Source organism: Eretmochelys imbricata, chromosome 26 (genome assembly GCF_965152235.1).
Source record: "Eretmochelys imbricata isolate rEreImb1 chromosome 26, rEreImb1.hap1, whole genome shotgun sequence".
Taxonomy (NCBI): domain Eukaryota; kingdom Metazoa; phylum Chordata; order Testudines; family Cheloniidae; genus Eretmochelys; species Eretmochelys imbricata.
Window position 1 is genome coordinate 3,585,634 of NC_135597.1, and position 11,607 is coordinate 3,597,240.

General features: G+C 40.8%; 1 protein-coding gene across 1 annotated transcript in view; it reads right to left on the reverse strand.

The window, feature by feature from the left end:
- The window catches only part of UNC5D (unc-5 netrin receptor D), a 158,782-nt gene that overhangs the window by 38,343 nt on the left and 108,832 nt on the right, over positions 1-11,607 (reverse strand). Inside the window, exon 10 of the mRNA XM_077805542.1 lies at positions 7,603-7,687. Coding sequence (XP_077661668.1) covers positions 7,603-7,687 — 85 coding nt within the window. The remainder of the gene's footprint in view (positions 1-7,602; positions 7,688-11,607) is intronic.

The window sequence follows — 11,607 nt, forward strand, 5'->3', positions numbered from 1 at the left end:
AATACTCACAGCACTGCCAAATTTCATTATCTGCTAAGAAATCCTGTTATTCCTTATGATCCAGACTACCCCACTACATCTGGCTTTCCAGTCCTACAGATTCACTTCCAATCCTTAAACATTACTGATGATGAGGACTCTGGCACATCACTGGCTATTCCCAAAAGTAAGGGTAAAGGAAACTTATGCTGCTCCTAATAGATCTATTATTTCTCCTTTAAGTGTGTGCAAACTCTTTGCATGGAGAAACAAGTAGTCTGTATAGATCAGTCTTTGGCTTCTGAATGCAGACAATTTATTATTTGTATTGCAGTAGTACGAAGAGGTGCCACCTGAGACTGGACCTAGGGTTGCCAAGCCTCCAGGGTTGGCCTGGAGTCTCCCAGAATCGGCATAGATCTCCTAGTGAATATTGAAAGCAATGCAGGAGATTTTAATAGGATATTTTAAGAAAATGACATTACATCATGTTGTGGGGGGGGTGGGAATCTCCCAGAATAGCTTCATTCACAGTTGGCAACCCTAACCAGACCCCTATTCTGTTAGGATCCCAGTAGGAGGCAGTCCCTGCCACAAACAACTTAAAGTCTAAATGGACAAGACAGACAAAGAATAGGAGAAAGGATTCATTATTTCCAAGGGTATGTCTACACTGCACAGTGAAACTGGGCTCTTACCTACGTTTTAATCATAACACCCCCTCCTCCCTGCCATCCACACAGCAAAGCCTCTGACCCAGGTTTGGAGGTCCCTAAAGCCCAGGTTAACTGATCCTGCTGGACAGGGGAGGGGGTTTGTTAAAGCCCAGGCTCCACTGTAACTTGGACTGGAATCCGCCTGCACTGTAGTGAAGATGCAGGGAAAAATCACTCATGTGCTGATAGTCCTCCAATGCGCTTCCCACAATTCCCCCAGCCATTGATACAATTGCCTGGGAAAGAATCCTAAAGCATCTCAGCACAAAGAACCACTGGCTGTCTCCCAGCCATACTCAGGCGGGAAGCAGTGAGGACGTACTTATGCAGATATGGCTTTGCAGTGAGGATGCTCACACCTGCATGCCAGTCACCTAGGTGTAACTGTAGATGTAGCCTATATTACCAACGAGAAACTGAGGCACGGGACAACTAAGTGACTTGTCCAAGGCCATAAAGAGAATCGGTGACAGAGATGGCATTGAATCCAGATTTCCTGTGTCATCCCTGTCTCCATGTGCCTATTAATTTATTTCACTAGAAGAAATCAGCAGTGGGCTGAGAGAATAAATCCCCAGCACTGTCAGGCAAACAACATATTCCTAGCTGCACTAACTCCAACCAGCCACAGTTCCCAGCTGTGTGTGGGTAACTCCAGTGAGGTGGCTTTTTGGTTCAGGGAGCAAAAGCCACCAGATTGCTAGCTTTTTTTTTTTTTTAAACAGTATGGCTCCTGCTCAGTGTTAGCGGCTTAAGCAGGTTTAAAGAGAGAAAATTAAGCAAGGAGGCAAGAGATGTTTCCCTCTAATTCTCGCTAGGGCCTGAATCAACAGGGTTTTTGTTACTTTCTAAGAAATCAATATCCAGTGCATTTTGCCAGCATCAAAGGAAGTATGGTGTTTTGAGAGCAAGCTTGCCTATTTCTTTCCTCTCAGGGAGCCCTTCAATGCATACGTTATAAAGCCCCAGCAGCCAGCCCCATCCTTGAGGCTCTACGTGACAGACAAAATATTTGAGATCATCATACCTTTGGCTTGGACTCCTTTTAGAGAGATCACCGGTTCCATGGCTGATTTGGCCAGGAGTACTGTGCTTCAAGACTCTGGAACATTTTAAGATGTGGATTTCTTCTTCTTCTAGATTTAGCACAAGACCCACGTTCCAGAGGATTGTATGACACCAATTCACCACTGACACAGATGATTTGTGATAAGAATTTGTATATTGCACAGATGATGGGGCAAAAAATTGTGGTTTTGTTTTTTAAATGATAGCAATGGAAACAGAGCAGGGGAAAAGATCCAGGCCTGATTCAGAATGTCTTTTAATGTCTACCTTCTCCCCACAGGGACTGACGGAAGGAGGTGATAGTAATGATGAGTAGTCCACTATACTGAACAAACTCTGCCTTAATCAATGCATAAGATGACATGACCCCTGCCCCAGATGGCTTCTTGGAACCACACATTAAAGGGCTAATGCAGCCCCTCATTCTTAAGAGGTAGATGCATCTGTTCATTCACCTAACGTAAACAAATTATTAGACTGTGATATCTGAAAACCAGGGAGGGTGGACAGTCTTTTGGATGGGTTTCAGAGTAACAGCCATGTTAGTCTGTATTCGCAAAAAGAAAAAGGAGTACTTGTGGCACCTTAGAGACTAACCAATTTATTTGAGCATAAGCTTTCGTGAGCTACAGCTCACTTCATCGGATGCAGTGAGCTGTAGCTCACGAAAGCTTATGCTCAAATAAATTGGTTAGTCTCCAAGGTGCCACAAGTACTCCTTAGTCTTTTGGATGAAACTTTCCTAGAACTGCTGTTGAATCACAAATGATTACACAGAGCAGTCCTTTTGTAAGGAAAAGGGAACAAACATCCTTAACTTGAACCCATAATTTAACCTTTCATCCACTTCTGTATAGTGAGTTGTCCACATGGCTGATGACTTTCACTCGAGAGGTGGCTACTTAATGCATATGGTCAGTAAAATGATACAGAACTGTAACTCAGTATTAACTCTGCAGAGATTACAGCTCCTTCTGCCATGGGAAACAAGAAACTCGGGCAACAAAAGGGAATCAGGTTTCCTGCATATCAGTACAGGATGCTGCGGCTGCTAAACTAGTCTGTTTTATTCCAGCAAAGCTAAGATGGCTGTATCACTGCTGTCCCAATTATTCGAAAAGGAAACACTGCCTGTATTATAATGGAAAAATAAATCAGTGTTTGCATTTGTTTCATTTTATAGGATTGCATTAAAAAAAAACGAAAAAGAAAAATCTCCCTATGGTAATTTTCTGGTCCGGTTCTCACCACCCCTGTTTCTGCCCACAAAAATAAAACAGCAGGCAAAATCTGCTACTTGTATTTAATTAACCCATTTTAATTCACTTCTGCAGAATCCTTGCAGATGAAACAGCTGTTTTTTTTTCCTCCTTCTCTTCACATATCTTAATCTTTCATTGAAAATGATCAAAATACTATGGCAGCAGATGCGGATGGAATATAAAAGTTCTCACAAAGGAGTTCAGATATCAGAGAAAAGCAGAAAAGGGTTTCAGAAAATATCCCCAGACTTTAAAATTCACAGACAGCTCTTTCTCTTGGCTTTTAAAGAAAAACACCTGCAATTATTTAGCTACCTAAGCTCTTGTAACCAAATATTTACTTTATATGCAATAGTTTTCTTTTTTTATATCACTTTTTTTTTGAAATATTGTCCACTTTTCCTGTACCTATATTCAATATAAAGGGTCTATCACCCCACACAAAGAGAAGAATGACTTTGTTTAGGAATCTGGGACTAAGTACTCCTTTCCTTGGACACAAGAGCCTTCTCCATCTCCACTAATGCTTCACGGGGACAAACCTCTACGAATTGGCCAGTCTTGGACCACTATTCAAGTGTTAAAAATAGGGCTTGAGAGGTACATAAGCCTGCTTCTGGCCCCTCTTTCCAGGGGGTGCATTCCCCTCCCCCTCAAAAAAAAGAGGGCTTGAAATTCACCACCTAAATTATTACTGCAACCTGTCTGTTCAGCTCAGTTTGGAACTTAAATTATGAAAGCACAGTTGAAGGAAGCTAAAGAAACATGCAATAAGTGGGAGCTTATTTAATTACACTGTAAGAATGTTGTTTGGAATGTCCCACTGCATCTTGTACAGTGGTAGTGATGGAAAGACTAATCAATCCAATCCTCACACCTACTGAACTAAAGCAGAGAAATTTGTTGGAGGCCTCAGGCAAAGATTGAAGGGGGGTTGGGTTTCAGAACAGTTCTTGGTAACACAGACTGAGAAAACAGAATTTGCGCTTAATGGTAACGGACCAGATGATAAAATATGAAAACAAGTCAGAAAATTACATGATGAAGTATAAACAGCATCAAGCTACTCTGGAATTAACCAGTTGTGCTCTAGAGTACATGGGTCAGATCCCCTATGCCAATTAACACCAGTTGAGGATCTGGGTCCACATGTGTGTGCATGGACATGCACAAGAACGGCATAGACAGCAACAACATCCCATCAACTGGCTGAACTGGGAAAATTAGGACCATTCATCTGAAAAGTCTGTTCTCTAAATGTTTAAATCAAGAGTGGATTTTTTTTCTAAAATATGTTTTCTAGGTCAAACTGGAATTAATTCATGGAAGTGTTATACAGAAGGCCAGACTCAGTGATCACACCGGTCCTTTCTGCTTTTTAATCTCAAAACTATTCAGTTTTAAAAATAATACTTTGTTGGATGAAAAGCAAAAGGGAAGTGCAATCTCAAAGGACTTAGCACTCTCACCACTAGTCCAAGAGAGGTAAATGTAAAAGGGATCTATAGGAACCACTGCACTCACCCCTGAAACGTAGTCATTGCTGGAGTGGAACACAATTGCTACTCAGCAGCATAGACAAACTCTACGAAACAGTCTTAGGACAGTGAGCACACAATACTATATACACTTGAAACTGAAAGGGAAAGTTAGGCAGTAGGATGTAATTACACAGGTTTTAAATCAGGCAGGATGCTGGGTTAACATCCCAATCGTTGCAAGAAGTTGCCATAATATCTTTAATGACTATACATGGCAAGGACCTTTGCTGTTAGTCTTCTTTGAAAGGTAAGCCCTGCTACAACAGCAAAGCTTTATCTAGCAACATGTCAGGGCATTGTTTCAACACTAATTCAGAGAGGAAAGTGAGGCATAGGTGACTTGAGCAGGTATAAAAACCTAAACTGCCAACACTGTTCCCTACAGTACCTTAGAGATCTCATATCCAAGTACTAGGCTGACACTGCTTAGCCAGAGATTTGTCAGGATCACAAGATAAAGAATCTCAGTGTAAACAGTAGGAGAAAAAGGAAAGTTATACTCAGCAGAAGTGCAAACAAACCCTTAAATGATACATACTGTGGCTTAGTAGTAGTAGCAAAAGGCTGAATTTAAGATTTTAAGTGTCCTGGGCTTACTGATTTTTATCTTTAATCTTAACATTATTTAATGATAAAATCAAGTTTGCTTAATTTAGAAAAATACACCTCAGTAGTATATATTAACCAGAATTCTTGTGACAAACTCTCTTGAGTAAATACATCACCGGGGAAACTAAGTGACAAGTTGTATTTACCCAAGAAGCTAGAGTAACTCTAAGTCAATATATACAGAAAAAGGGGAAGAAAACAACCCACTAACATGCCAGTTTCTCATGTGCATATCAAATACACTCAAATGGAAATATGTGGAAAGGAAAATAACTCTCATGTGCAACAGTGGTGGCACTAAAGGTAGGAAGTGTCTAGCAGTTAGATAACACTTAGCGCTGTTGGAAGTCCAGAAGGCCCTGAGTATTGTCTAAAGATTAGAGAATAACTTAGAGTCAGGGATGGGTGTGGGTGTTTTTCCCACCCCCACCTCCACCCCCACCCCATCTCTCTTCCACCATTATGATTTTAGGCAAGATATTTAGGAACAAGTTTTCAAAAGTGCTTTCATTCTGGGTACCCAATCTAAAACTCCTCAATCCTGATATTTGGAGGTGCTGAGCACCCACATATCCTACATTTATTAAGTTGGGCACCTCAAATTAGTAGACGCATTTGGTCTTATCTTTCCATCATAATTTGTCCACCTTTTGAATGCGTGTAAACTCATCTGCCTTACTAAAAAGCTTTAACTAATGAATGTTTGAGAACCTGGGATGAAACATGCAAAGCACCCTAAGACTAGTGCAGTACCTAAGGTCTGCCAAGCCTCTTCAAGTCACAGATATTCCCTCAAGAATTACCCTGCTGAGACTCAGCTGAGGGACAAGGACCCAAAAGGAACCACGCAAGAAAAATAATGCAGTAGCAGGATTATTTGACTTGGAATAGACATCACGTAGAAAGTCAATACTGTAAACTGGGTTCCTGACATAGACCTGATATTATTTTGTTTCACAATTTTGCATTTGAGGTAAAAGAAATTTGGGCTCTAAAAATTAAGGATTATCTTGTAATTAGTGACAGTTGAGAGGTAGGGCTAGCACCCTCCCCACTTCAAACTTGCCTCCCCTCAAATCCTTGTACTAGCATTGCGACAATATGCTACATTTGTGACTTAAGTGTGCTCACTTCAGTTACTAGACCCTATTAAGTAAAATTTCACTTTGTAACTCTACTGAGTCTCCTGGTTTGAGAACAAAGTTTCCAGACAGTTGTTTTTCAGAGCCCGATGGATTTTGTTGATGTGCAGTGCTAAGTCTGGCAGAAGTTATTTTCTAGGTTCTGCTAAGTTCTGACTGGTAGAGCACTGTGATTCTTTATAACCCATGTTGTGTGAAAAGTTAAAGCCACTGGGAAACAGAAAATGCTTTTTTGGGAACAGCTATCAAAATCTGCTAAAACCATCTGTTTCTCTGGCTGTTTTCCTTCATAACAAAGGGGGAAAACTAATCTGAGGTAAGAGACCCTTGGTCAAATTCTACTTTCACACTGATGTAGATCTGGAGAAACTCCACTGGTTACAATATAGTTACTCCTAGTGTAAGTGATAGCAGAATTCAGACCCTCCCCCATGTCGAATGGCCACTTCGTTTATGAAAAGGTCCAAAAGAGTAGCTAGGTACATTTTATGTCGCAGAGAAAATGGCAGGATATATGATACAACTGTACAAAAAACAGCTGTCTGGACTTACCAAAAGCCTAGTAACAACTTTCCTTTTCCTTCTGTTTCTAATTCTTTAAAGTGATTGTAATGGTGCTGGACTGAAAGCCTGGGAGAACCAAATCCTTTATTTATCCACAAAAGGGAAATAATGCAGGGCAAAAGCACTTCAAACACCCTGCCAAATGCAGCACAGAAGGACCACACTTCTAATGGTCAAAGGGCAGTTCAGTTTCCATGGTCCACTCAATTCTTGCTGGGACAGCGTGACAGTATGTCATCACAGACAGCCAACAAGGGAGCAGACTCTGACAGTGACTTCTAGAACAGAGTTATCTATAAGTTAGGAACTGGACTATCTATGCACTAAGAACTTGAATGAGAACCATTCATTCATTTCACATAGGCCACCGAATCTCCATAGGATGGTGATAACTATTCATCAGCAATGGGCAGAGTCAGACTGATAACCTAGAAGTGCAAGATTTCTTACTAGAAACCCAGTTCCCCTGAGTTATCTAGTCCTTCAACAGAGTTCTCATAACTGAATGTGTTTTCAGAGTGGTAGCATACGCTATTGCTTACCCTAGTAATTCCTATGAAGTCAATAGTTATAGCAGGGTAAAAGATGGTGGAATGAGGCCCACATAATCCAATAATTGGTACGATGGCTATCAGAAAAGTATTTGCTGGGATTATGCTTTTTTTGGGGGGGGGGGGGGGAAGGGAATGGTATTGCCATGTGATTTTTATTGGTTTCTCACCTGGACTCCCCTTGACAGATGGTAAGATACATTTCCCATGAGCTCTCTTCGGGGATAGCTCCATGCGGTATCAGCAAACTGACTCCTACAACAGAACAAGTTTAGAGGTTATTGTTGGCTTCCCAAATTCAAAGCTTCTGTAAATATTTTGGATGTAAAGAAAAACCTCACAAATTGCTTCTGAATGATATATAGCCCCTTGAAATGTATACTACCCTAGCAAAAAGCCTGTTTGAAAATGGTAGTACAGGATGTGCCATTATCAAATTAAGGAAATACATCTTATTAAAATGGTTTGTTTGTACTACAGTATTTCCCAAAGGCCCCTATCAGGATCAGGTCCTCACTTGGCTAGGCTTTATACAAACAGGGAGCAGGCGTCCTGCCATCATATGCGTTTTGAAAGAGCAGACTTTGAGGAATTTTTGCACCAGTGAGTGTTGTAGGACAGAGGTTCTCAAACTGTGGTCCGTGGCCCACAAGCTCCATTCAGGTGGTCTGTGGATATTTTCCTCTAAGGTGAGAGAATGAAGGGCCACCCACCTAATTAGTGGAGCCACACAGGCATGGCTCCACTAATTAGGTGCCTGGACCCTGGAGAAGATGCACATGTAAGGTGAGGTTGTGGCCTTGGGGAGAGAGGGCAGTGGGATGAGAAGAGGGGGTGGGGGGAATTTGGGATGTGAAGGGCTGCAGCGGCCAGAGAAACATGGGACTTCCCCTAGCTCCAGGACTGCAGCTGCCGGGGAGAGACAGCTCTCCTTCCCAGCCCCAGCTCGGGGGCTGCCGCAGCAGGGGAGAGAGGGCACATCCATTGCATTAGAAAGGTAAGACTATGGATATTAAAATATGACTTGTGTGCTTTTATTTATAGAACAAAAAATTTTAATTATTGTTAAGGTTTTTTTTTTAAATACAGTGCTTTTATCCAAAGCTCTTACAATAGTTAGCTAACAGTACAAACAACATTTGGATAGATCATTAAGTGGTCCGCTGAGACCCTCAGCAATTTTCGAGTGGTCCGTGAAAAAATAAGTTAGAGAACCACTGATGTAGGATGCAAGATGACTGAACTCTTCTCTTCATCCCTAGATACAGAAACACTTCTTGCCCACTCTGCCATCAATGCCACCTGCACAGGAGGGACTCTTTATGGAAATGAGAGGATTTCAGTCTCCTGGGCTCATTCAGACCTTTGCCCCTTTGCTGAGACTGCCGGCAAAGGTTCTGTTTAGTTCCAGTTGTGAGGGTGGTCTCAAACCCATTTCCTAGTGGGGACATAATAAAGCCACTAACTTATTTAACGCAGCCATCAGATTCAAACAACTTTCAATCACTTCTGAACTAGGTTTGAATGCAACTCCAGCCACACAAAGGTGAAAGACTCTGTATACCATTAAAAGTCCTCAGAGTCATCTAGTCCCCTAGGGAATGTACTTCTGTCATTGACTTTATTTTTAAAAGCAATGCCCTGTATGGTCAGATGGTATAGCTATTAAGCTTAAAAGAAAGAATCCAAATTTAAAATCTTCAGTAGCTTTTTCCTAGGTATATACAGTCCACTGCAAAGCCAAGGAAGCTCAGCCCAACCCAGCCCCACAGTTCATGTGGAGTTCCTGAGCTTTCTTTTCTCTGTAGCAATTGCTTTGAAGTAAATCTTTTACATCAGCCTACAGATAAGAGCCCACAGAGCACAGTTCTTCTCTTTAATGCATCTTCTTGTTTATGATAAGAAATGAGCTGGTTACGCATGACAAAAAAAATCCTTTGCAAAAATAAAACCTCAGGGTTTCTTCCTCCCCCTCAAATAATGAAGCGCTCACCCTCTCTTTCATCAGAAGAACCAATGCTAGAGTAGAAAAGCATACAACTTGGTGATTATAATTTCAGTGAAGAGATCGCATCCTTCTAATAACATTACCGATGCAGAGTGAGCTGCGCTCCTGTAAGTCCAAGAGCTGCTGTACAGTCATGCAGCCCAATACTCATTATGAAATAAGTTATTTGTGCTATCAATTTATGAACATTATTCAGTAACATGCTGGTTATCATTATAGTCTCTTTTACTTGTGCTAAGAATGAGGCACATTAAAAAACCCCTGCTCGGAGCCTCCTGTCAACGAGATTCATTATTAACTAGGTTTTAATATCAATACTAGAGAGGCACAGCCATCATTACACTGGACAGACACCGTGTTTGTCATAATCCCCTAGGTACTGCTCTCCCTGTATTGTTATAGGCACACACTTTGATAGTTAGGGCTCACTTTAGGGCAACCATTTTCCTCCATTCGAATGGGATAGAGAGAAGTTAGCTCTTTTGTGATGTTGAGAAAATCCACACGTGTTTAAGGGGGTGGATTTTCAAAGGCACAAAGTACAGTGTAGGCAGCTAATTCCCAGTGAAAGTGGATAGTGGTTAGGTGCCTTCTGTGCTTTGAAATTTCCCAGTTATGAGGCATTTAAAAGTGTCCGCCTCTTTTCAGGATGAACCCCTTTGCACAACAGTGAGTTCTGGTGAAACACACATACACACACACTTCCTATAGGATAGGAAGAAATTGAAAGGGCCAGGACCACATTGTTGGATGTGCACAACAGTATTTGACATTCACAAACTTAAAGTCAAACGTCACTCAGATAGAGCTGGAAATTGAGTCTGAGCTTACTCACAGAGCTCAGAGGTGGCCTGAAATTATCACAGCTTCACCTCAATCAAAGATCCGCTACCATCTTTCAACCCAGAAGGAAAAGCACAGGAATCAGAACACAACGAGTGAATGCAGCTGAATATCTGTGCCATTAAAAAGGGAGCTCCAAGTTATGAAGTAAAAAAGGTAGATCGTCTGTCTAACATCTTGACGCTCTAGGACCTAGAAAAGTCTCTTTTTTGACATGTCACTCCGGCAATTAGCTTTGATTTGGGCAAGGGGAGGGAAACACCTGCTACCTGACAGCCTTTTATTTGATCTGACAACAGAACAACCTGTTCTGAGTTCTCTATTTAGTATTTTTTTGCATAACAAATGCATGCATGATTTTCTTAACCTTTAAAATGAGCTCTCAAAAAGCTGTTGCAGTAAACCAATTATTAAAAATTACATTATCTGTGCATTCTTCTTTGCCCCCAGGTTATCCACCTAAATATCTATTCATGTTATGAATCTTGTCATCTGTAAAGCTCGTTATAGTTTGCAAAGCTCAATTATTGTTTAAGGTTTCTTTAAGCACCTTTACTCAATGCTACATTGGCAAACATTTGTCTTTAAGTTGAATCTGCTGGTACTTTTGATCAGGAGAAACTCATAATGGAGAAATCACTTACAAAAACAAACTGGATTTATAGAGATTTTCATTTCTTTTTGTTCATATTCACAACAGCCATTGCAGCTTATGGTTTGATGCTCCTCTTACTTACAATGGTGTAAACTGGAACTTACTCTACTGTGGCCATAATTGAGTTACCCTGTTGTAAAGTCAACATAAATGAGGGAGGAAAGAATAGATTCTAGATTCTTTCAATATGTCACCCTTGCATACCTTCAGATAAATAGTGAACCGTTGAGATGATACTGTGATTTGCAATTGTCTGAAAGATTTTATTTCAGCCTAGTGGTAGAGGGGGGGAAAAGTAAATTGCATGGACCAAATACACCTTGAATTTATTTGCTTTGTGGGATGAGCATTATTTAAAGTAATATGATGCATAATAAGAATTCCTTTGCCCATCATCACTTTTGATAGCTACACTCCCTTGATATCTTTGTAATGTTCATGCCTGAACATACAAATCCTCCATGGAGAAACAATTGCCTGGAATATATCATGCATTTCTGTAGGCTAAATATTATCACTTTTAATTACATATTACTATCAATCTATTCTAAATATACTATGTTTTTGATGCTTTTTTTTAAAAGCAGCAATGAAATACGAAGGGGAAGGCTGTAAATGCCATTTCATTCAAATAAACAGAAAGAGACAGGCCTGGATTCACAGAACAAA